Source organism: Vulpes vulpes, chromosome 6 (genome assembly GCF_048418805.1).
Source record: "Vulpes vulpes isolate BD-2025 chromosome 6, VulVul3, whole genome shotgun sequence".
Lineage (NCBI taxonomy): Eukaryota > Metazoa > Chordata > Mammalia > Carnivora > Canidae > Vulpes > Vulpes vulpes.
Window position 1 is genome coordinate 15,798,438 of NC_132785.1, and position 27,035 is coordinate 15,825,472.

At 34.3% G+C, this 27,035-nt stretch overlaps 1 protein-coding gene across 1 annotated transcript in view; it reads right to left on the reverse strand.

Annotated features, from left to right (window-relative positions):
* DIAPH3 (diaphanous related formin 3) overlaps positions 1-27,035 on the reverse strand; it is a 490,845-nt gene that overhangs the window by 154,399 nt on the left and 309,411 nt on the right. The window contains exon 25 of the mRNA XM_026009631.2: positions 8,272-8,407. Coding sequence (XP_025865416.2) covers positions 8,272-8,407 — 136 coding nt within the window. The remainder of the gene's footprint in view (positions 1-8,271; positions 8,408-27,035) is intronic.

A 27,035-nucleotide genomic window follows, 5' to 3' on the forward strand; every position in this document is an offset into this window, starting at 1 on the left:
CAAAATGATTCTTAAATATTGGATGAACTGTAAGCCAATTAGTATGAGGATGCATCATAAAGATGTTTAATAAAGAATGACACACACAACTCAAGAAAAAAAAAATCACAGTTTCAAGATATGTTGTGCTAGGGGAGTCTGAGAGCCTCCTCTCCATATTTTTCTCCTAAAAGGCTTTTTGTAAAGAGACAGAGGATGGTATGTGGGCTTTGCATGGCCATACAGACATGTATCAGTGCACACAAAGGCTGGACTCTGAATGAGTTTTCACAATGAAACTGTATTATTCTAATGAAAGAGATTCCTGCACACAAATGAAAACCTGTAGGACTATTAGCAATATTTGGGCAGCCTGGGTGGCTCAGCGGTTTAGCGCCTGCCTTCAGCCCAGCGCCTGATCCTGGAGTCCCGGGTTGGAGTTCCAAGTCAGGCTCCCAGCATGGAGCCTGCTTCTCCCTCTGCCTGTGTCTCTGACTCCCTCTCTCAAGAATAAATAAGTAAAAAAATCTTAAAAAACAAAACAAACTATTAGCAATATTCTTGGGAAAACTTCCCACGGACAGTCCTCGATACTATTCATAGATTATTGGTCTCCTAATACTGTCAGAAAATAAATTGTTAAATGGTAGATCTGGTGGTGGGGGTGAGGGTGCCAAAGGGCATTTGTTCTCAAATAAAGCACACCAAGGTATTTGTGCCCCTTCCAAAAACTACTATCCTACAAGATTCCCTGGTTCTTTCACTTCTAACTTGGGTCAAGTAATGAAAATACTAGAGACGTTTCTACCCCCTTCAGAACCATTGAGCTCTGACTACTTGGTTGGGCCCAGAATTCTTCAGACCATCAAAAAAACCCTTCTACAGAGGGGAAGAGTGGTACTGATGTTACTCCCCTCATGGTTCTGGGCATTGGGATAATCTAATGCTTGAAAAATCAGAAGAATTAAAGTAGAATCTGAACCAGAGTAGAAATGTCTTCCTAATTTGACAATCCTCCTCAAACTTCCCAACGCAAAGGAAGAGGGTATCCATGGTTTAAAATCATCGACTATGTTACCAAAGACGGAGCTGTCCCTCTCACCCAAGGTTTCCAGAGAAGATAATTCTCAACCTCCATACATAGGTATGGTCTAGTACTCGTTATTAATTACGAAAATTGGTTTTGGTCCCCTTTTCCTGCACTATGGTTAGACCATCAGTGTTACAAGCATAATAGCAGAATAGTTTAAAATATGTCCTCTCGTCAGAAAATCTGGCTTCAGTGCTTGTTAAACCTGTGATCACATACAACGACATTAAGCGACCTTTGATAAAAATGGTTTCATAAATTTGCTGTAAGCGTTACATGCAATAAGAGACACACAGAACCTGGCAAATAATATGTGATTAATAAATGGTGGCAGAAGCGGGCGTGGCTATTATTACTGCCCCATAAAAGATGAGGGTAAGAGAAATATATCAAAGCCAGTGTAATTTTATCTGTTATATTTTTCTAAATAGAGAAATGATTAAAACCATTGGCCTATTTATATGTATCAATTTCCAAACATGCTAGAAAGCTAAAAGCACCACTGAACAAAACTAGAATATACACCATTATGGAAAATAATCTAAGTTTTATGATATCTGCAGAGGACAGGGTAATTGTCAAAGCCTTTATGAAAGCAAGTACACACATTAATTGCCTATCTGTAGAGATTGGCAGAGACATTCCCAAGTAGTATTTATGTAATATGCATTTCCTCTAAAATGGAGGCCTAATTGCTTAGTTATTCTAAATTGCAGAATGGAAAACAAAGGAGCCGTTTTGGCCATGTGGGTAAACAACAGATTTCTAAAAGCTAATTATCTCTTTATTTAATAGACTGAAGTTGTACCAAATGAGACATTTAAGTCTAATAAATAATAAACAAATTGTAACCTAAAGACTGAAATATAGGAGCTGCTCATATAGTTTTTATTGCTCCATTAAATAAGCTCTTATTTACTTCCCTCACAAAACATAATTATACAACACTGGGTCCATTTGAAGGCCATTCTGATGTGCTATTTAAAAATTATGTGAATCAACTTACATACTCAGGAAGTCTTAAAGCATAATATTTGAATTCTATTATCAAATGCCCTATTCGTTTCCATGATTAAGAAACAGAAATGCAGTCTCGAAAAACTTGCACATAATCACATAAAATTGCTATTACTATTTGTCTTACTAGAAATGATTACACATAAGGATAGCTGTGCACTTCAAACAAATACTAGTGTCTATACATTCTAGTTTTTACATCGGATGTTTAATACTTTGGATATTTTCTCAATTAAAATGATTCAAATTTAAACACCAACCCCAGAAAACATATTCAAAATTCACATACTGATTAAATGAAGACATCATGAAAATAGTTAATTTCTTTGTTTGTTTAATGTAATAACAAATCATTTAACAGAAATAACCAAAACTGTATGTGTGAATATTTAAGAGACCTCCAGGCTCATCATTTTTAAAGAAAACAAAACTGAGAAAAATGACCTTTTAAAGCTGTAATATGACAATACGAGATTCTGTGCTTGCTTAGTTTTGCTGCTCAAAAGGATTTTCAATGCTTCATTTTTCTTCCTAGGGAAATTTAGCCCACTATTCTATTTTTATGTTCATTCTATTAACAAAAATCACATCCTGAAATGATAGTGATAATAAATAGTAGACTTGAAAATAGTTACCTGCTCTTTTGCCAAGGGCAAGTAATGATTTATGGCGGATAAGAAAGAGTAGAGATTTAATTTACTCTACTACCTTAGGAGGTGATAGAAGAATTTGTACATCTGTGAAAAACACAGTTCTTATTTGCATGGTAAAAATACTAAAGTCATGAAAATATATGGAAGGAAGCTCCCTGTGGGTTTATGACGGGGTTATGTGAACATTTTTCTCTCCCCCTATCATTCAGGGCTGCGTGCCCTACATACAAAAATAAGATAAAACAAAAAGTTCCCGGTCTGGAGAGGTGACAAAGCCCTAATGTAATTCAACAGTTCGCCCGCCTACATTTCTTTTTAAGATTAGGAAAGCCAGGCTGACAACTTCTACAAAGATTGAAGTAGTACTATGTTCTGTACTAAAATAGAACACTCATAAGGAAAAATAATATCAACTTTTAGCTCACAATAAGACATTTAGAAAATAAACCATATTAGTATACATAGCATAGGATATGAACATGAACCTGGTCATTTCTTTTATCAATTTCTAAGGAATTTTAGAATCAATATTTTAAATTAGTAAGTTCCAAATACATTAATATTCTTAGATCTCTAAGACCAAATTTTATCACCACTACCCACCATGCCAGCCAGTCTCCATTTCAATCTCTTTGTCCTGCCTTGTTTTAGTTTATCTAACTGATTATAACCTGAAATTATCTTATATATGTGGTTGTCTGGTTGACTCTTTAGAATTACAAATTTCATTTCACCAGGGACTTTATTTATCCTTATTTACCAGCATAATCCCAGCAAATAAATACAAAAACCATTTCTTGTTAAATAAAATAAAAGTGACCTATTAAATTCTTTTTCTATACCAATGAAGTTGAAAACAGTAGAACTTATATTTTTCATGATACAATGTTTTAAGATAGTATTTGTCAAGTATAGGAAATGCATAAAATCCAGTGTATCTGTTGAGTGTCAAAAACTGATACTTTGCATAAGAATATTTTCCGTAATTGTTAATTAGATATAATACTTTACTGACTTCTACTTCAAAAAGCCTCCAAATGTTATGAAAATTATAATTTGACAAAAGCATATTCTACATCTAATATGGAAAGGAAAAGGTGATTGCATATGTGTACTATTTTTAAATGTAAAAAAGGTAACAAACATATTTGATACTTACATGACTAACTTAGCTATAACAGCTATATTAAGAGACTGAATATTTTGTTTTTCTCTATTAGCAATCTTCCGATGTTTAAAGGTAAACTAAAGACCCTTATTATGATTATTTGAAATAATCATTTATTAGGGTTTTAGAAGAGATATTTCACTTTGGTGAGAATATTACATGTTTAGGTGCTCTGAAATTTGGAATACATTTCTAGATTCCTTAAAATTCCATAGGCTACAGGAAAAAAGAAATTCAAAGTTGATTTCCAAAATTTTCAAGTGTTTTCAAAAGTATCTTCCTACATGAGAGCTTTCTTTTATAATCAAAAGACTTCCTGATTAAATCTATTAAAATATTCACATGAGTATTTAAAGATCTATTTTCTTAAATTATTTATTTAATATAATTTACTCTGACTATCCTTGGAAGAACACTGTCTGGGGAAATGTCAAAATGTCTTGGCACATATGAACCTTAGCATATTAAGGTTTTGGGGGAACTTTTATCATCAAGTGAGAGCCCTATACTTCAGACCCAGATCCTGTTCAGGGAGATAGAGTATAAAGTTTTATAAAGTAATTCAATAGGTCAAATAAGATAAGCTCTGTGATTTACAAAAGATGCAAAAGAAAACTTTATTTAAAATAATTCATATCTCCTTTAACAAGAATAGAAAAATACTGTTCTCTTGAGAATACACACTGCTGTACCCTCTGTAGAAAACAGTATGGAGGTTCCTCAGAAAGTTAAAAATAGAACTATTCTATGATCTGATCCAGTCCTCTCACTACTGGGTAATTATCCAAAAAATACAAAAACACTAATTCAAAGGGATACATACATACCTTTTTACTGCAGCATATTTACAATAGCCTAACTATGAAAGCAGCTCAAGGGTCCATCGACAGATGAATGGATAAAAAAGAGGTGGTGTGTGTGTGTATATATATAAATATATACATATATGGCATATCTATCTATATATATATGTCATATACATACATACATATACAATGGAATATTATTTAGCCATAAGATCGGGCCATATGCAAGGACATGGAGGAAGCCAGAGAGTATAATGCTAAGTGAAATTAAAGAAGCAACAACAAAAAAATGAGCAAAGGAAAGAGAAAGAGACAGTCAGACAGACAGATGGAGATAGGCAAACTCTTCACTACAGAAAACAAACTGATGGTTACCAGAGGGGAACTGGGTGGGGGATGGGCGAATAGGCAAGGAGGATTAAGGAGGGCACTTGTCCTGAAGAGCACTGGGTGTTGCATGGAATTATTCAATCACATATTGGACATCTGAAACTAATATAGCACTGTATGTTAACTATATTAGAACGAAAAGAGAACTAATGTTCTCAACACAAAATTATCTATCTGAAACCAAAATAAACCAATTATTAACCATAACTGATGGGTAAGTATTAGAATAGTTTTAGTAAATTTCAGAAATAGATCTTAGTATATGAATGATTAAGTAAGAATTACAATTAAGTGGAGAATTGTATTATGAATAACTGAAGCTAGAAAAAAATTGAAAATGGATATAAAATCCTATAAAGATGTCTTTCTAAACTTAAAGGTGAGAAAAATCATGAAAGCAATAATTATTATAATAAAACATTTTTATATTTCAAGATATAAAAATACATAGTCAAGGTGAGAAAATAAAGTTAAAAGGTAAATATTAATGCTTAATGGGCTAAAATGTGTAAGTTAATAAAAAAGATTAAGACAACACAATGCACAAAGAAGAAAATATAAATGGACTAATAAACACTTGAAAAAATGTCCAACTTCATTAGTACTCAAAGGCAAATTAAGATAAAGCAACTTTCTACTTTATTAACAAAAATCTTTAAAAATGAGAATATTCAACCAAGGCATGTTCATAAACCAATATGCAAAGTTGGTGAAATTAGAATAATATTTTTGCAAATCAATTTGCAACATGCATCAAAAAGTCTTAAAACTACTCTTTTCTAATAATAATTACAAATATGTCAACCATTTATGCAGAAGTGTATCACACTGAAAAGATGGAAATAACTATTGTTCTGTGATCTCATTATGACTAATGCAATTAAATATGGCATATCTAGAGAAGGCAATGACACAGGTCTTGCAAATTACAAATTAAGAATCACAATAATAACAGGAAACATTCAGAAAGGTCAGGAAATATTGCATATTCACTATCATGGCTATTATTAAAAGGTAGAAAAATTTGAAACTGAAAGAAAGAGGTGTCAAAATATTACAAGTTACTTGTTTGGATAAGAGGATTATTGGTAATGGTCTTTTGATCTACTTTTTTTTTTTTTTAAGATTTTATTTATTTGACAGAGTGTGAGCAAGCACAAGTAGGCAGAGAGGCAGGCAGAGGGAGAGAGAGAGAAGCAAACTCCCCACTGAGCAGAGAGCCCCATGTGGGGCTCCATCCCAGGATTCTGGGACCATGACCTGAGCCAAAGGCAGAGGCTTAACTGACTGAACCACCCAAGAGCCTCTAATCAACTACTTTTTAGGTTTTTTCTGTAACATAACAGTATTGTTTTTAAATTGGAAAAATCAAATGAACTTATTCTTACAAATAAAATGCCTTCAGGAGAAATGTAAATTTAAACAAACACATTATTGAGATTACACTGGATCTAACATTTTGTTAAAATTTTTGTTTCCTATCAGGTTTTAACTTTCCAGGCTGATAGAACACAGAATTGCTAAGCGGCTCTGTATGACAGACCAGAGGGTCCGGGCAAAACCCACAAACAAAACAGCCCACGTGCTATCAAGTAACTCATCCAGATGATTCTTTGGCCAATACTAAATGAATTAATGTTCAAATAAAAGAATGTTTGGTAAATTAGGCAGCAGTCAATTATTTTAAAACGATTTCCAGGAACATATTTTAAAAATCAATGTTAAACCTTTCTGATCTCCATTTTAGTTAACACTTTTCCTGAATTTCAAATGTACTCTTCTAAACAAGAACCCGTGCTTAGATGATTATTTTTTAGTCCTGGAAGAAACATGTGTGATACATTAAGGTACTCAGTTTGCTTTATTAAAGATAAAATATGTCTCTAAAAGTGAAAGTAAAAAAGGCAAAGAAGGCATCTCTGTCTACCCCTGGGGGAATGTTAGGTGAATTTGCAGCCCTGAGTTGTAAACTATGGTAATTTAGCAGTGAAGTTGATGGATTTTAATTAAAGCCTTCTGCAATCCTTAGTGGCTTAGAGGTGGAAGAGCCAGAATTTTGAGGGAGTGAAAATGTAACTACAATTTACTTAATTCTTGCTTCTAAATTAGGTGGTGTCTTTAAGCTTTGGAATATATACATATATATCTTCGTAAAATTGTAATTTTTCTATTTTTTTCTTTTAATTTTTTTCCAAGAGCTTTTTATTAAAGAAAATTTCAAAATATATAAAATGTAAAGAAAATGGCATAGTGAACATACCCTTTCCTCCAAGCACCATCACTCAAGTTCAGCAATTATTATTTATAGCCAATTTTGTTTCATCTACACAACTGCCTATTTTCCTGGTCATGCTAGACCATGTTGATTGAAATCCCCAACATATTTTTGCCTGTAATATTTCAGGGTAAGTTTCTTTAAGATACTTTAAAATATATTCATGACAACATTGTCATGTCTACAGGGGAAAAAAAAGTATTCAAAATTTTCAGACTGCCTTTGTCTACATTCATTTGGATTAGAATATACGTAAGTTCCGGGACACCTGGGTGGCTCAGCAGTTGAGTGTCTGCCTTTTCAGCTCAGGGCATGGTCCTGGTGTTCCAGGATCTAGTCCCACATCGGGCTCCCTGCATGGAGCCTGCTTCTCCCTCTGCCTATGTCTCTGCCTCTCTCTCTGTGTTTCTCATGAATAAATAAATAAAATCTTAAAAAAAAAAAAAGAATATACGTAAGTTCCATTTATTGCAATTGGTTGATAAGTCTCTTCATGTTCTTTCAATCAATACATTTCCCCTTCATCACTTTTTCCCTCCTTTAGAATATTTTGTTGAAAAAAAACAAGGTACCTGTCCAACAGAATTTCCCAGTTTTCTACAGTCATTAATTTACTGATTGATATAAACTATTACAGATTGTTTATTGAAGTAGCAGCCAAAACAGTGCAAATATATTGCTGCTACAAGAATAGACCAGGAGACCAATATTACCTTCAACCAATGACCAGTTAGAATAAAAGCACTTGGTAGTAAACTAAAGGGGGAGAGCCATTAAAAAAAGGAAAAGTTCCATGGTTTAACTATACAAATAAATTTTCATATCTTCTTTTTTCACAAAACTTTATTAAACTGCTAATAACCAGTACATATAACAAATCTGACAGTACTCACCAGTCTTCATTTCTAACAAGCGCTTTTTCTTTTGTTGGCGTTCAAGTCTTTCTTTCTCTGCCAATTCTTTGGCTATTTGGGCACGTTTTTCCCTTTCCTCTGCTTCTCTTTTTTTGATGTTCTCCTTTCTTGCTTGCTGTTACAAACAAATTTAGGAAAATGATCGATTTCAACCACATTGATTCAATGAAGAAAATGAAAAATTATTAATCTGTAGAACTATGATTAAATATCTTTTAGATAATGGTTACTTCTAATATTAGTAACAGTCTTTTAAAAGATTAGCACAGGAACCCTTGTTAAATATGGATCTATAAATACAACTTATGTTTAAAGCACCTGCATCCTAGTGGAATCAACTAAGAGAAGGGAGACAGAAACTAAAAATAAAAAAGCATTTAATTTACAAATCAAAACTGTTCCCTATATATATATATTTTTTCAAAAGAGGGTCTAGCAAATGTATTAGAGCCTTCCATACATCCTCTGCTAGGCAAACCACTGAGTATCAGAAAAGCAAAGAAATGATAGCAAAGAGCTGAAATTTCGCAATGATTGTTTCCTATTACAGTCCATCATTTAACAATTTCTCTCACATGAAGACAAGTGTTATAGGATGACTAGAATATTCAGCATTTCAAAGCCAGACCTCTGACTTCTCCTCAAAACCAGTAATATGGGAACTATAGGGTCTTGATAGATATGCGATTTAATTCCTCCTTTGTAAGTTTTATACAAATCAAGAAGCACCTCTCACATGGCATTAATGGGAATTGACAGCCAGACAAGGGTTTTTCTATGAGCCAACAAACAGCATAGCACATATTACAATCTCCTATAAAGACCATGTTCTCCATATGAAGTATGAAGGAATGCAAACAGACGACATAATTGCTTGTTTATCACTAATAATATTAAATAGAAAAGTGCATAACTAAACTTTAACAAGTAGGTGGCTTATGTAATTTTGGGGGGAAACTTTCTCTACTGTCATAGTCTTGTTTTTGTTAACCCTGGAGAGAGTGTATGGTCTTCATTAGAAATCAAATAGCGGGCAGCCCAGGTGGCTCAGCAGTTTAGCACTGCCTTCAGCCCAGGGTGTGACCCTGGAGACCGGGGATCAGGAGAGTCCTGCATCAGGCTCCCTGCATAGAGCCTGCTTCTCTCTCTGCCTGTGTCCCTGCCTGTGTCCCTACCTTTCTCTCTCTGTGTCTCATGAATAAATAAAATCTTTAAAAAATGAAAAAAAAAAAAAAAAAAAAAAGAAATCAAATAGCAAAATTGAATTGACCAAACCATTGAGAAGTACATGGGAAAAAAGGAGGAACAAAAAGCCTAAAGTAGAAGCAATATTAATCCATCCATCCATTCATGCAATAAATACTGAGACACTGAATAGTATTATTCCAAGCACTTAACATATATATATGCGTGTGTGTGTGTGTGTATATACACACATATATATGACTTATATATGTATTTATGTATATATAGTTCTAAAACAAGTTTATATTCTGCATGACAGGGTGGGCCAGAAGGCAAAGACAGACGATAAATAAAAAGAAGTGGTGTGATAGACACTTGGGTAGTTACTTTACATTAAGGCTGTCAGATAAGGCCTCACTCACTGATTGATTTGAGCTGAATCTTCAATGTCAAAAAAGCTAACTCGGTGATAATCTAGAGGAAGAACAAACACAAAGGCTGTTGGTGGGTTTGAGAGAGAGGTGGCCAGTGTGGTGATATAAGGTGAAGTCAGGAGATATGCTGAACCCTGTTCACTTAGGGTCTTCCAACCAAGATCAGGAGGTTGGATTTTCTTTTAAGGGACCTAGAAAACAATCAGATTTTCAAGCGAGTGTACAAGACCAAGCAATCTAAGACATAGTGCTAATTAAGCACCTATGTTTCAAACTATCTTTTTAAAGATACTTATATTATGAAAAGTCTTGGAAGACAGAGGTAGGGTCTCCCTCTTTAGCAAATGGATTTGTCCTCTGGCCAATATGTAAACTGGGGCAAAGGTCGGGCAGTCATTACCTCTTAAAAAAGATTAGGTTTAAGATTTCACTCCAGTTAATTCAAACCACTGGGCATGTAGGTATTAAATCTGGCCTTCTTCACATTGTCCTGTAGGAATTTAGACTTAGGAATCTACAAAACAGTTTACTCTGGCTAGTGCTATTGCTGTAATAAATTCTTTGACTCCACAGTCTTGTGTCTTCTGCCAACATCCATGAAATGATGGCAGGCTAATAAGGTAAATACTCCTACTTCTCACAGTTCACAACATATATTAACACTATTACTGCTAAGCTACGAAATGCCAACTGCAGTAATAGGTGCTTTCCTATGCAATCTTCCCAATCCTCTAAATGGATTCTGCATTCTCCATTTGGCATGGAATGGTTCAATAGTTGCTCACTATAATGAGTGCAGGAAGAGGCAGAGGCAAGATGGGAAAGCTACCTGTAGTGTACGTTCTTTCCACTATGTAGCTTCATACATATGGGGCCGTATGTTAAGCACCAACTATAAGACAATGACTATTATAAAAATCAACATAAGGAAAGTAGGAGAAGGCAGCCTAAAAGTAGAAAACAAGTGTGGTTTCAAAGACAAGTGTGCATACGTATGTGTGTGTGTGTGTGTGTGCATGTGCATGAGTACCCGCATGTGTATAGGTAAGGGGGTTGGGGAAGACTGCATTGTGGTGGAGAAAAAGATGGGCAAAAATTCAGAAATCAAAACTGTATTTCTTTCTTGAGGGAAATGAATACGAGGAACCTACAAGAGATTTAAAAAAAATCATGTAGCTTATTTATGAAACTTATTAAAGTACAAAATTTTCCGATGTAAATTGTCTACTTTAATGACTGGATGCATTTCAATGAGAACATTTAATAGACAACCTATTACCAGACATAATTGCCACACCCTTTTAGTATTCCTTTGGGCAATAAAAAATCAAAATTACTTCCTAGGACCTATAAAAATAATGTTTACATTTAAGGGATAAGGTCTGAAGTAGTTCTTAGAGCTATTTTGTTTTATGGAAAATGCACTATTGATTTTCATTTAAAAGCCAATCTCATTTAAGACATATCTTATTCTGACATTATAACTACTAGAAGAATTTTAGCTGGAAAAATATCAACAGACAGCATAGAAATAGGTATTTAGTCTGAAACTAATATCCCAGTTCAAACAGTAATTGGGAATTTTCTTTTATTCTAAATGTTGAGAAGCAAAAGTAGCCGAAAACAGAAAAGATGAACAGTTAGAGAACCACATTATTCCAGATACAATTGCCTCTTAGTTACTTCAATTCTCAATTCAAAGCTAGAAAGAAAAGTTAAAGATGAGCTGTTCATAAAGATAACTGTAAGGCATTGATTTTCTTCATCCTCTTATTTTAATTTTTTTTTATTTTTAGTATAGTTCATACAAAATGTTACATTAGTTTCAAGTGTAGGACTTAGTGATTTGGCAAGTTTATACACATTATGCTACATTTACCTTATTCTTGACCTGGTTTTCTATTTAGTTAATTGGCAAATAAATTGTACTGCTACTAACTACTTTCAGCTATGCAAAGCCAAAAAACTTTCTCTGGGTGCTTGCAGAATGTCCCAGAGATAGATAGCCTGGCACATGCTCCTGTCTGAAAGATCTGTGGGCAATGACCACAGAGGGTTTTAAAACTTCAGTCACATTTTGACTGTTCATTTCAAAGTCATAATCAATAATTTACCTGAGCTCCTAAGGCTCACATGCATTTTATCCTAACAGCAGACTCTAAAATATTACTATAAAAATACATAGGTATGTTAACAAGTGTATACAAAAATATAGATAGCTATGTCAAATATGTATACATATTTGTGTGTATATTCTGAAAGAAAATGAGCTCACAATTATTTCCCGCCTATAATTTGTTTTCTGCATAACAAGAACTTTGCCACGAGTTTAAATATACATTACAGCATCATACATTTTGTCCCAGAGAAACCGAAATGACCCAAACCCAGTGAATTTCAATGAGCACATGCATGCGTATGTATGTGTGTGTGTAGACTTTAGAACAGTCTAGGAGAGCGTAATCCTCCATAAGTTGTGGCTCCTCTTTTTTTTTTTTTTTTTTTAAAGATTTTATTTATTTATTCATGAGAGACACAGAGAGAAAGAGAGAGGCAGAGACACAGGGAGAGGGAGAAGCAGGCTCCATGCAGGGAGCCCGATGTGGGACTCGATCCCGGGTCTCTGGGATCACGCCCTGGGCTGAAGGCAGCGCTAAACCGTTGAGCCACCCAGGCTGCCCTGTGGCTCCTCTCCTAAACACTAGCTTTGAGTTTTGTTTTTTAATTCATCATCTTTATTATAAACTTCTGTGACTTGCTTTTTCCACTCAACATTATATTTCTAAGACTTAGTCACATTTTAATGTATATATAGCACCTCTCTTTCACTGCTTTTAATATTGTCATTTTATTATTTACTCACCTGTCAATCAGTGGGACCTTTGGATTTTTGGCTATGATAAACAATGCAGATACAAACATTTTTGCACAGGTCTCCCTTGCCTATGTGTAAGGGTTTTTTAATTGTAGGTCCCATTAGTTGGTTCTTTAATCTGTTTAGAAATGGTTGACAGTTTCTTTAAGTGAAAGAGAACAGAACATTTTAGAATGTGACACAAGCAGTAACGATAAATATTCTTTGTTGATGTTTTTTGTTTTTGTTCCAAGGAGTGCTGGATCCCCTTATAAAATATTTGACAATGTGGATTATGACTGACATAGTTTGAAGGCCACTGCTTTCCTGGGTAAGAGTGGAGTGGGTGATGAATAAGGGAAGTTCCTCTTCTATCTTACTAGATGATGTCAAAGTGTTTCCAAAGTGGTTGTGCTGAAACATAGACCTATCATCAGTGCATAATCATAGTCTCCATACCAACCAAATTCTTAGCATCAGTCTTCTATTTGGCAGGCTTATAATGGTATCACATGGTGCTTTTAGCTTGCATTTCTGCAGTTGTTCATTAGTTCAAGTTGCTTCTCACATGTTTATATAAAACATTTGTTATTACCTACTCTGTAAAATGCCCATCATATCTTTTATTCACTCTTCCATTAGGTTATCATTTTTCTTAATTTGCAATTCTTTATATATTCTGGATACTGATCTTTTATTGGTTTATTTTATAAATATATTTTGGATTTTAACTGTCAAATTTCCAATTATGTAGTCTCTCAGTAAACAGAAGTTCTCAAATGTAGCCAAAAATATCTCTTCTTAATACTAGCACCTTTTATAGCTTATTTAAGAGATCTTTCCCTTCTTCAAAGACAAAGAGATTCTTCTCTACTTTCTTCTTAAGTTTAAATGATGCTACTCACGTTTTAGTACCTACTTTATCTAGAATCAATGTTTTTGAATGGTAGGAGGTGGGGACCTTATTTACTTTTATCCATGGAAAAAAGAGTTGAACCATAACTCTTCACAACTAACCTATCCTTTGCCCACTGATTGGCAAAGCCATCTCTTCTGGATGTGGAGTGGCCATTTTTGTGGTGGTGTTATTTGGGAACCGTTCTAGTTTACTTGGTCACTGTAGCTATGTTTTTGCATCAGTAACTCTTTCCTCAGTATTACAGCTTATACAGATTTTTCTTCTTTAGAATTGGCTTGTCTATTTTTACTATCTTCTGTAATTATAATCCTTGATATGCACTCAATATTTCTCTTGTCTTGATTAATCTTTTCAGAAATATATCTAATTGTCTTTTCAAAATAATGACAATTCTGTTTTTTAAAAATTCTCTCTTTTCTCCTTCATTCCTTTATTTTCCTATTTTTTCTAGGATTATACAATTCCTTTTTAACTTGTGAGATCAAATGCTTACTTTAATTTTCAATCATTCTGATTCTTTAACATACGCACTTAGGGTGTAAATTTCCTTATACCACCATTACTGCATCTCATAAATTCTGGAGTATTTTCAGTTTTGTTCAGGTCTAATTTTTCTCTATAATACTTCCTTAAGAGGAGTTATTTCATGTAATTTTAAGGTTTTCAAAGGAGGTTTTAAAATTTCATCTTTTTAAAAAAATTTATCTCTAACTTCATATTATTGTAGTTATCAAACAAAGCTGCAGCTTAGAAATTTATCAAGATTTCACTTATGGTCTTCTAGTACATGATTATTTTGATAAAAGTACCACTTGTGATTGAGAAGTGTACTTTCTAATTGTTAAGTTGGATTCTCTCTTTATTAATCAAATCAACTCTATTAATTGCATCGTTTAAGGCTCCCATATCTTTAAAGACATATCAACTAGAGAACTTTGTTGAAGTTTCCCAGTATGATGATAAATCTGTCAACTTATTTCTAGAAATTATAAATTTTTACATGTTTTGGTGCCATATTATGCTCATGCCAATTTTTGAATTGTATGTTTCTGATGAATTAAGCTTTCTATCATTAAGTAATGTTCCCTTAAGTCTATTTTTTCTGTTATCAACATTAGTTTCCTTTTTCCTTTAATATCATATTCATTAACTGTTCTGTTATTTCAAACTTTTCCATGTATTTGGGTTACAGGTAGGTCTCAAATAGCATTAAGGCTAGGTCTGTTTATCCAATATTAGTCTTTTAAAAATTTTACTGTGATTTATAAAATATGTTTTTACCACCTTCTATTAATCCTTTTATTTGTCCTCCTTTATCTATGTACCTTATTATTTTCTTTGCATGTCTTTCTTGGTCCATTTTTCCCCTTGTGGTTTGGAATGTATACTAGATATTATCCTTTTACTGGTTATCCTTGTAATTTTATCACATAAATTAATTTAACAAGACCTGAAAGTTCATGGATAGCTTTATCTCCCTTCCTCTCCTTTGAACAATACAGAAAAGATGCAACACCTGTACTCCAAACACCTGGTTCAGTTTATTTCACAATCTTGTGCAGTAGTTAGGCTCTATACCTCCTTTTCTACAAAACAAGTTAGACATTATTTTACTGTATACTTTCTTTATATTTAGTTTCATAGTAGCTATGCCTTCTAGTCTCCCAATTATTTTTTTCTGAAGAAAAAAAGTGTTGCTTCTTTAAATACATCCTTTAGGGCAGGAGTTGGCAAACTATATTTGTGGCTTGGTCAGCAATTTTTGTAAATAGTTATATTGGACAAAGCTACATCCATTCATTTACATACTGCCTATGACTCCTTTTGCACTGCTACTGCAGAGCTGAGTAGTTGTTAACATCTGGTTTGCAAATATTAACTATCTGGCCTATTAAATGGTTAGTCAAACCCTGCTTTGGGAGATTCTTTAACAGAGAAAGGTTCATGGGAAACAATACTTTGCCCTGAAGATTTCCCCAACTTTCTCACAAGACAGCTATGTTTTAAAATAACTTGTATTGTGGTGGAATTGATCTTTGAGTGTCTATTATATTGTGAGGAAATTCTCAAAAGTGTGTTCTTATAGAAGGCTGACCGACACCTAGATCTTTATTTCTTAAATACTTTTGAATAATGTGGCAATTCTTATACACTATATATATATATTTCTGTGTGTTTTAGGATCCAAAAGTAAACCATTTGACATTGAAAGACCATAAAGTGCTGGGCAGTCATTAAAATAAGTTTGTTGACTGGACAATCAAGAATATCATCAAAAATATAGTAAGTATAACTTTTTACTACTTTCAGAAATGTATTTTAAAAATCTGTTTATTATTTCTTATTAGAAAGGCAGTTACATGGTTAGGAGGAAGAAATCTAAAGTCTTGTGTCTCAGTTTCTTCTTTTGTAAAATGGGCAAAATAACACCTACTTTATGGTGATACAAGAATTAAGTGCCTGGCACAGAGTAAAACTTCTATAAATGTAGCAATTATTATTAGCAATAATAGTAGTAATTAGTAGTAATATTACTAATTCATATTACTTCCGTTACTGCATCATTTGTGAAATGCTCCACACAATTATTTATCTAGCAACAGTTTAAGCAAGAGCCATTTTCTAGCTTGCATTGATTATATATGCTTCTATCAAGCATATAGGGGAGTGTCAATTTTCATAGTCCCTATGAGCCTATAATTGGGATATGACTGTACACTGACTCGATGGAAGTTCCTCCAAAGCATTATATCTGACTCAGCAGGATTACTTGACAGGTAAGGTAGAGGTGAATTAAATATGAAAGACAAGATACACTCTTGACCACAAGTCTAGCTATTTACCACTAAAATTTTACATATTTGTATATTTTCATAGACACATTGTTTTTAATACTTCTAATTCTATAGAAGTAAAATCAGAGATTTTACTCTGAAAAAGGGTTTAGTTCCCTGTTTCCCCCGAAAGTACTGCTTGGTTTTGAAATTAGGCATTCTTGACAAATTAACTTAAAACTTTGCCCAATGACACAATTCAGTTTTTTCCCTCAAAAGAAAAATTTAAAAAATCAATGTGCACATTGCCTCTTTCCAAAAAAAGCTTTATAGTCTATATTCCAAATATATCTTTTCTTGTCAAAAAATCAGTCTTATAAGAGAAAAACTGCAACATAAAAATAAGGATATAAAACACAAGTGGACTTCCACAGATGTCAACTTTTTGATCATACCTCATCTTCATTTCTGACTCTTAGCTCACTTTTTCTTTTTTTTTTTTTTTAAGTTTACTTATTTATTCATGAGAGACACACAGAGAGAGGCAGAGACAGAGGCAGAGGGAGAAGCAGGCTCCCTGCAGGGAGCCCAATGCGGGACTTGATCCTGGAACTGCGGGATCACGCCCTGAGCCAAAGGCAGATGCTCAACTGCTGAGCCACCCAGGCGTCCCTTAGCTCATTTGAATAACTTTGTCTACTCAACATTTTCAGCATATGATAATATTCTACATATTTCTGTAACTTTGAAAACTACTGGAGATCTTATATGAAGAAAAACATTGAAATGCTTATAAATGTCTTCTTGTTCAGAGTTATATTTCTTTCAACATTAATGAATATTTAAACTATGGAAACCAGGGATCTCTTCAGTTTCCACTAGGCTCAAAATCTTCTTTTCTTATTTAATTTTTATATCAGATCCCTAAAATAAGATTAGACAAACTGAATTTAAATCTGTGTGCTTCCCAGAGGGATGAATATCAGGTACTGGGAAAACACAGGCTAATTTTCTCAGAGTAAACAACCAAGGAAGAGTCCAAGACACTCCCATTAAATGCTTTTTTTAGGAGTTTACTCAATTTTGAGAACAGGCAATGTCCAAATATACTAAATGACTGCTTTCTAGAAATTCTTGATGATTACATTTTTCAGGAAGAAATGGAACATTTTAACTAAGAAAATCTTAAATATGTATCCCTATTATTCCTATACTGAAACATGAAAGAAAGTAAGTTTTCTTATAATTAGGGCAGTCTGGGTGGCTCAGAGGTTTAGCGCCGCCTTTGGCCCACGGGATGATCCTGGACACCCGGGATCCAGTCCCACGTCGGGCTCCCTGCATGGAGCCTGCTTCTCCCTCTGCCTGTGTCTCTGCCTGCCTTTCTCTCTCTCTCCTCTCTGTATTTTTCATGAATAAATAAGATTTTTAAAAAGTTTTCTTATAATACCAGTCACAAAAATCTTTAAGAATATAAAAGGTATGTGACCTATTTGTCCATTTTCCATCGAGATTTTCTTTTATAACTAAATACAAAATTTCCCCCACATGCAAAAAATAAACAATAAATTATAACTACCTTGTAGAAAATGAGTTATTCTTAGAAATCTCTCTTTGCAATAATTGTAAGTATGCTTTAGAGAGGAATTTAAAATGACAATAAATATTAATAAAATTTATTAATAAATAATTAATTTCTCTGGTATTAACAAATTCAATGAAGAAATGCTATCAATGAGAAAAGGAGAGCATAATATACTATACACTGGCACAAACAATTCATCATCTTAACATTCAATATAAGGTGTTGTCAGTTGAACTTTTCATGACCATAAAACTTACGGAAATGGGAAACTATCCTTTGTGAATATCCCAAGAATGTGCAGGTGCTGATGATTAAACTATTTCAGCTGCAAATTGCTCATTTTGGTAAGATCAGTCTCAGATGAAATAGCAAATTCCCTATAAGCCTATCAGGGACTTAACATTACTGAGCCTTTATAACTTTGTAATGAATTTGTTGGTGATTCTCTCAAATATTTTGCACAATTCTCTAATCAATGAGATGGTTCAGCCTATTCTACAACTTCTTTAACAGAAAGCATATAGAATATTCACAATTATGGTTTCCCAAAGTACAGTTTGATTTTCCATTAAGTATGTTTTCTTCCTTTGTGCTCTGAAGTGATATAGTAGTATAAAAATACTCTTTTTATTCTGCAGTTGTGAGGCTTAAAGGTGTAGCAAGGCATAAGACAGTAGTCATGAAGTAGAATGCTTAAAGGTAGCTTGGTGATAAGGTAATTTTGTTTTTGAGCTACTGCTAATCACCTCTTCAAGGAAAACATTCAACTAAAGCCCTACAATATTCCATGTAAACCAGGTCATGTTTAAAACATAACATTAACAGTAGCCTTAAGTCAACAGTGTGTGCATTCTCTCTAGTACAGAATGTAGAAGACCAGTATATCAGATGTACATAGAACATGCCATTTTATTTATTTTTGTTTGTGATCTCCTAGTTTTATGTTGTCTTTACAATTACGTAGGTTAATATACTTATTATTAGGTATTAGTTTACTTCTTTTCCCTCCATTATCTATCAATTGTTGACTTTAACATTTTATGAGAACAATCCAGTCTTTACGTTTTGCTAATATTATTTCAGTGAACAAAATATTTAAAATGTCAAAGGGAAATACAAATTACCATTTAATCATATAGAATCTGCCAGATGTATTTGCATATTGAGAATAAATCTTATCAGTAAAGAGGAAATTTAAGTCAATTAGTTTTTACTGTGAAAAGTCATTTAAAATGTAAAGATTAGAAGAATCTATCAGAATTATTTTCAAGGTTGCAAACCCAAAATATTCAGCACCTGGAATAGTTCTAGTTCCATAAATAATCAGATACTAAAGGATAAAAAGAAAACATCCTATAGTTAAAACACTTGTTTTGTTCTAGGTTGGAGCTTTATATCTCCCAGTATGATCTGAGAAAAACAAGGGTGCTACTAGAGACATCTTTTAAGCTGTAAAACTCACCAATCAAGTGAGGAGAGAAGAGATTTCCTACAATAATTACACAAGTTGGCTCAACATCCAACCACAGGACTTTAGAACTTTGGAGTTTCTGTTCATCAGCTAGTTAGTCCGTACCAATGGTCATCAGAAATGATGTTTAAAGTTGACAAGCATCAAATTTGTACAACTTAAATAATCGGTTTTGTTCTGGTTGTCCTCTTTATCAAGAACATTTTATACTAAAAATATCCCTTCATCAGATGATTTCATTTTTGTTTGGCAAATCACTAGTCTCAGTATTCAGTAGAAGACTAAATTGTATTTGATCAACCCATGCAGCAAGATTAAATGAGTTATAACTGATTTTATATTTGTTCACTATACAGTGTATTTCAATTATATGAACCAAAAATTAACTTAAAGTCTTCAAGTAGCATGAATAATGGATCTTTAACTGGATGAAACATAACTTTAACAAAATTGTAGAAATAATCTAAACATGGAGCTATTGATGAAAAACAGCTATTTATTTAGTTCAAAGCATCTATATGGAAGTATAAAATAAAAAAGGGACACAATACATAAAATATCGATTCTGTTATATTGAAATGGCAATGGTGAAAATTACTTCTATTCTTTGCAGATAGCTAATGTGTTTTGAGGGTGTATGTACATTATGTCGTTTGATCTTCAAAATGTAACATCGCTGAGAAACACATGGTGTTATTAACAGAAAACAGGCTCAGTAAGGTTAAGTAACTTGCCATAGTTCTATCACCCCGGATGCTCTGATGCCAGAGCCTGTACTCTCAGCCACTGCCTTCTTCCCAAAAATAAGGCAGATGGCAAAATACCACTCTTAAAAACAAGCAGAAAGGGTGAGGCTTACCATAGGCCAAGTTCATAAATCACATCAGATTTGAAGAAATCACAGGATATCTTTCTCTGTGATTGTCATCACACAATTCAGATGAGAGGTATGTATGTGGGGAAGGAGGTTCAGGGAGGAAACAACTGAACTTTAGGGACAAGAAAAACTGCAAAGTATGGCACATATACCCAAACCCAGTGCACAAAAAAACCTAAGAGAGGCTACCCCAACCTTTTGTGTATGCAACAGTAATCCTCTTTAAGGCAGGGATTGCTCTTCTCATCATCAAAATCCTAACCTGAAAGTGGGGTGCTCAGATATGCAGGTTATGAGGAATGATAAAGGAGGATGCCCAGTGATCTTTTTCATCAGTCCTTTAAAATCCCTACACGTGCTCAGAAAAAAATAGCTACATGAACCAAAAAAGTCTGACTTTTTTACATGTAATGACACCAATTCTGTATGGGAGTATATAAAATTGTAAACTCAGAGGGTCATCATAGTGGTTACATATGTCTAATTAAAGCAGAAAATTAACAAAAAGAGATCTGTAAATAAAGAAAATATATTAGTGGCTGTCATAGGAGAGGGGGCTGAGAGGAAGGGCAAAATGAGTGAAGGGGAGTGGGAGATCCAGGTTTCCAGTTATGGAATGAATAAGTCACGGGGATGAAAGATACAGCATTGGGAATATAGTCAACAATATTGCGTCATGATAGATGGTAACTACACAGCTACACTTGTGGTGAACACAGCATAATGTATAGAGGTGTTCAATCACTATGTTGTGCACCTGAAATTAAATTAACATTGTGTATCAATTATACTCCAAATAAACAGAAAATTGACATATTCTTAATAAGTATAATTCAATTGGAAAATTGTTTTCAAACATGTTGTCTATAAGGGAACAAATAACAAAGGAGAGCTAAGAGGGGAAGCATTCAGAAGTATTTCTCTAAGATGAGGTTGTTAAGCAAAATAAAGTGTCAGATGAAATTTGCTTAAGGAGTTAAGAGTGTTGTTGTACTGTGCTAATAATTCTGCTAAAGAAAGAATTGCAAAAGAATTTTCAGGGATGGAAAAGGAAAGTATCACCAAGATAAGGAATGAAAATGTTAAAGAAGAGACCACATATTTCAGGCGTGAGTAAAGGCACTTTGAGCAAAATTCTCAATGTAAGTATAAATGAGAAGTGAGGCCAGGACACACATTATGCTTCAAGGTCACAGTGACCAACGAGACCTATGAAAATTAAGTTTAAACTCAAAGGACCAACATGAACATGCTACAGCTGTTAGGTAGGATAGAGGGGGAGGTGGAAGGTCCTACTAAAAGCCAACAAGAATTCCATAATGGACTCACTTCATCCTGTAGAAGCATGCACCTCTGTGAGTAATGGGTACATTGGTAATTGCATGTAACAATGTATCTAAAGCCAATCAGAAGTGGAAAAGCATGATTATTGTTTTACAACAGTACAAACTGAAGGCATGAACTTCACTTGGTGAATGAAGCTTGATGCCTGGTAAGACACCAATGTACTCAGCCTATAGTACAAGATCAAGTATCTTCAATTAGAACTCAATGGTTCCCATGAATCCTACAGGAAAAAAAAAATCTATTACACAAAGATACTGACTCTCTATCCCTCAGCTTAACCTTCACTGTGATTTTGGGGGTACATTAATAGTCCTCTAGTTTTGAAAGAAAACATTCAACGATTTGAAATTAAACCAGACCAACAAACATTCTTCTATCATGAACCCACCGCTGTAAATAGAAAGTTACTCTATCAAGGAGTGAGGAAATAAAGTATGTCTTGTGCTGATTCTAATAAGTTACCAAAAATGCCTTTAAAAAAATCACATTTCAACAATTCTTCCAAACTCTCTGATGAACAGTCTACTTGGAAATATTTTCAAAAGTCCAGGCTTTGGAGTCACCCAGGCTCCCATTCAAATCCTAGCCTCTACCAATTCTGAAGCCCTCTGCAAAAAGGCACTAAGATTCTCTACCCCTACTTACTGTACGGGTGACATTCTGTACCTCACAAGAATGCTGGAAGACAAAGTCGGATGACACACAAATATAAAGCATGTAGCATGGAGTCTAGCAAGAAGGTGGCCCTCAATTAGTGGAGGTTGTTTTTGGATATGTCTTGTTGAAGAAGGTAATAAAAATGGAACTAAATAAAATGACAATGGAAACTTACTCCCTATTTCTTGGAAGTTGATCAGCAGTTCTAAGTAGAAACCATCTACCTAGAGTATATTGTTAAAACAACAACAAATGAATTGCCTGTTAAGAATCTCCACCTAGAAAAGAGGTGAGTTAAGCTGCTGTCAAAATGAACAGGTGCTCCTCAGAGGAAGCTACATGATCATAGACATTTTCCCCCTTGGCCTAGATGGCTTGAGGCAGCAGTCTAGAACAGATGTTCCTTCTTTAGCTATTGTGTAAGGTCTCTCAGAAAGGAAAGGGAGAAACAAACAAACAAAAAACCTGAACAGCTATATCTAAACAAATGTTAAGAGATCCTAGTAACACTGGTAAGAGATTACATGGGTTGGTAAAAGGTATAGTAAGGGCTCAAAATAAAAATGAGCCAGGCCTTAATTGCTTGAGAGTAAATTCTGGGGCAATTCTAAAATATAAAGATTTTTGGATAAATTATTCACAAACCAAATCACTATTAAAAATAAAAGCCGCATTTTTTTTTTTTAAATTTTGGGTAGGGATTAGGTTTCAGATTAGTCCTGTTAGTCCTATTAAATGTAATTTCCATGTTTAATAGGAATTAATAGACTTCAGCCATATACAGCATATACTGTGCAAAACTCCTTCAGGTTAGTCCCTCAGCTCCATCAATTGCTGGCAAGTCACAACCTTTCCAAGCCTCAGTTTTCTCTTCTAAAATGGGAATAAAAACTGTATGGATACCACATCTGGTTATTGTTAGGGCACCTGGCACTTAGCTAGCACTGTATATATTAGTTTTTAAAGCCTGGCACCCATTGTAGATGAGAATATTTATAACTTCACAAATTTATTTGTTATATGCCATGAATAACACTAGAGAAACCAAGGTAAGCAAGATAGACACAGGTCTTACTAGATGAAGTGAAGTCTAAGCAGAGATCAGAAAGGTGAAGATAGTAATTTAGCCAAGCAAAGTATGGACAGAATGTCCTAGGCCTAGGGAACTGTAAGTAGAATGGTTTAAACTTGAGAGAAGGGCACCCCGGGGGACTCAGCGGTTTAGCGCCACCTTCAGCCCAGGGTGTGATCCTGCAGTTCCGGGATCGAGTCCCACATCAGGCTCCCTGCATGGAGTCCCACATCAGGCTCCCTGCATGGAGCCTGCTTCTCCCTCTGCCTCTGTCTCTGCCTCTCTCTCTCTCTCTCTCTCTCTCTCTCTCTGTCTCTCTGAATAAATAAAAAATCTTAAAAAAAAAAAAAAAACTTGAGAGAAAATATTCCATGGAAAATTGCCATAGTTGAGGGGGTGAGGGACAGGTATGGAATGTGGACAGTGATTCCAACTCCTTGTATGTAATACAAAATGGACCTCCACTTTAACGGTAAGATTTGCTCATTCATGACAAAAAGTATTCCTAAATACCAGTGGATGAGTAATATATAAACGTACCTTACCAGTAATTTCTTAAAAAGGAAATATATATTTTTGCCTATTGTATTAATATGCTATTCCAGAAAAGACCTTTAACACATTAAAGTTCCACATCTGTTGCTAATATTTTCACACTGATTCAGTAAGTTAACCGAATTTTCAAAGTTGAATAGTGTAGAATTAAATAGCAACTTAAGGGATCAAGAGAATTTGAGAAACACTTGTCAAAAGTTTTCACCAATGTTGACACTGTGATCTTTTTCAACATACACTATCTAAAATTCAAGCAGTATAACCATATTTACCAGAAAGGAAGAAAGAATAAAATTTGACCTTGACAGAATCACTCTCCTCTCAGTTTTTATTTTTGCCCCCCCCCAAATTTCCTCTCCAAATTATTCATTTAAATAAAAATAATTTTAATATTTAGCCCTAATGAGTTTAATGAGTTTAATTTAGTACAATGTATGTATGTGTATGTGACAGAATCTATTTCTAGGACCCACGTGAACTCTGAAAGAGACCAAGTATAGCTGTCACTGTATTACCCTTTTCCTTTGAATGCTTTTCCATTCATACACTTTCTCCTTCTGCCCACCACCTAGTAACACAATGCTTAAATTACTCTGAGAATGCCCAAAGCCCTCTAATCCTACTAGATCTTAGGAAAATTTGCAATTAGACTTGATTCAAATGCCAATCTGAATGCCTGATAACAGTATGGCCTTGGTTTCATTAGAAAACCCTTTCTATGCCAGTGATATTATTTGTAAAATAGAACACAAGCTATAAAACATGGGAGGGAGCACTACATAGTATTTCATTGTATAGGCTTCTTGGAAGAAGCCTGTATGGGTTCAAATTCTAGTTCCACCATTTCGTAGCTAGATGACATTGAGCTAGTTATGTTCTACTTCTGTGCCACAGAAGGGTGATAAGAGTGAAAGGTGAAAAATTATTATCAGGATTGACTAAGATGGGCAGCCCCGGTGGTGCAGAGGTTTAGCGCTGCCTTCAGCCCAGGGCATGATCCTGGAGACCCTGGATCGAGTCCCACATCAGGCTCTCTGCATGGAACCTGCTTCTCTGCCTCTCTCTCTCTCTGCATCTCTATGAATAAATAAAATCTTAGAAAAAAAAAAAAGGATTGACTAAGATAACATGCATAAGGCATTTGGAAGAATATCTGGCTCACAGAACACTAAAAAATGATAGGTATTGTTAATTCATAGAGCTATCTTATACTTTTATGCATAGTTTTGTCAGGGGTCTCCAAGACCACCTTCTGGTTTGACAATTTGTTGGAAGGATCCAGAACTTAGAAAGCTCTTGTACTCATGGTTATAGTTTATTACAGTGAAAGGGGACAGATCAAAATCACCACTGATTTCTCCCAGAGGAGTTCCATTATTCTAGCAATGATGTGTGACAACACATAGGAAGTACTGCCAACCAAGGGAACTCTCCCATGCCTTGGTGTCAAGAGTTTTTTTATCAAGAAGGTCAGTGGACCTTCCACATGGACAACCTTAGCTACTCAGCCTCTAGCCTCCTTTGGAGGAGAAACTGAACAGAGGGGTCCAGTGCTTCAGGTGAGCAAGAACAGGTGCTCATCATAAATCACATTTCTAGCAAAAAGCTATCTGTAGTTTGGTCCAAGTCCCCAGGCATACGAAAATATCCTTATGAGACAAGATATTCCAAGGGCTTACAGGTGATCTGCCAAGAGCCAGTAGAAGGTGAGGACTTTCTTTGATATATGCAGGGTTAGAATACCTCAAGCCTATTAAATTAATCCTTCACTGCACACTACTTTATTAAGCAACTGTGATAAATACTTTATATTACCTGGCTTAATAAATACTTTTATGAGAGAGGAATTAATATTTCTATTTATAAATATGGAAACTGAGGCTCAGGAAGGTTACATCAGTTCACAGTCACATAACTAGTATGGAGTCCAAACTTAGCTCTCTCAGACTGCAAGGCCTTTGCTACTCCACTAGGCCACGTTGCCTCGTAACATATAAAAGTTAAATAAATTGTACAATATATCACACATATAGGCACATAGTAAATATATTTATCAATCAAATCCACTTCTTCAACTTCTGGTAGTGAAAAATTAAAGAATCATTTTGAACTTTCAGAGGGAAAAAACTAAAGCTATAAGCCAAGTGTGTATTTATTGTAGATTAGTTTTCCTTTAAAATACTGAGTTTTATTAAAGGACTATCTCATTATAACCAAATGATTATAACCAAGCCCAATAAATTCAGCAATAAATTTTTCCTGATAGTAAAAAAGAGCCACTTCTTTAAAATTCAAGTTTTCTTTACCCTTCGAAACTTTTAAGCCCCACAAACATCTGCTGAGATAGAGAAATGATTTACCCATCTATTTACAATAATATAATTTTTTGTTGCAGAAATGTATCACTAGTTTCCCCAGGGAGGCAACAATGCTTTCTTGCTTTAATATGTGTGTGGCTTTTTTTCCCCTCATCTAATCAGCTAATACTTTTCAAAAGATCTTTTTAATGCCTAAATGAAAGGATTCCACATCAAAGACCTGACCTCCCTATTAAAGTATCTAAAGGAAACCCTAGGAATGTAAAATCCATTCAAAGGCAAATCGCAGGTAGCTTATTGTACAACGCATTAAGAAAAGAAAAGGAAAGGAAAAAAACTCTTCATAAAAGCTTCATGGAATTTGGTAAAATTACACCACAAAAATACATATTGATCTTAAGTATAAAGAAACAAATTCATAGCCAAAAACATATTACAAAAGTGCTCTATAATTGGCCAGGAGGGGAATCTTTATGAAAAACTTCAGAATTTGTCACATTTTCAATCAAAATTTCCAATTACAGCTTAATGTTGGGAAGACCAACAAGAGAATAAACCACATAGTTTTCAATAGTATTAAAATCTGAAATTTTTAAAACTAATTTTCAACATCAAGAAAGGTAGGTTTTACTGCAGACAAGAAGAATGGAATAAAGTAATGAAATTAAAATGATCATCGATGAGATAGTATAGAC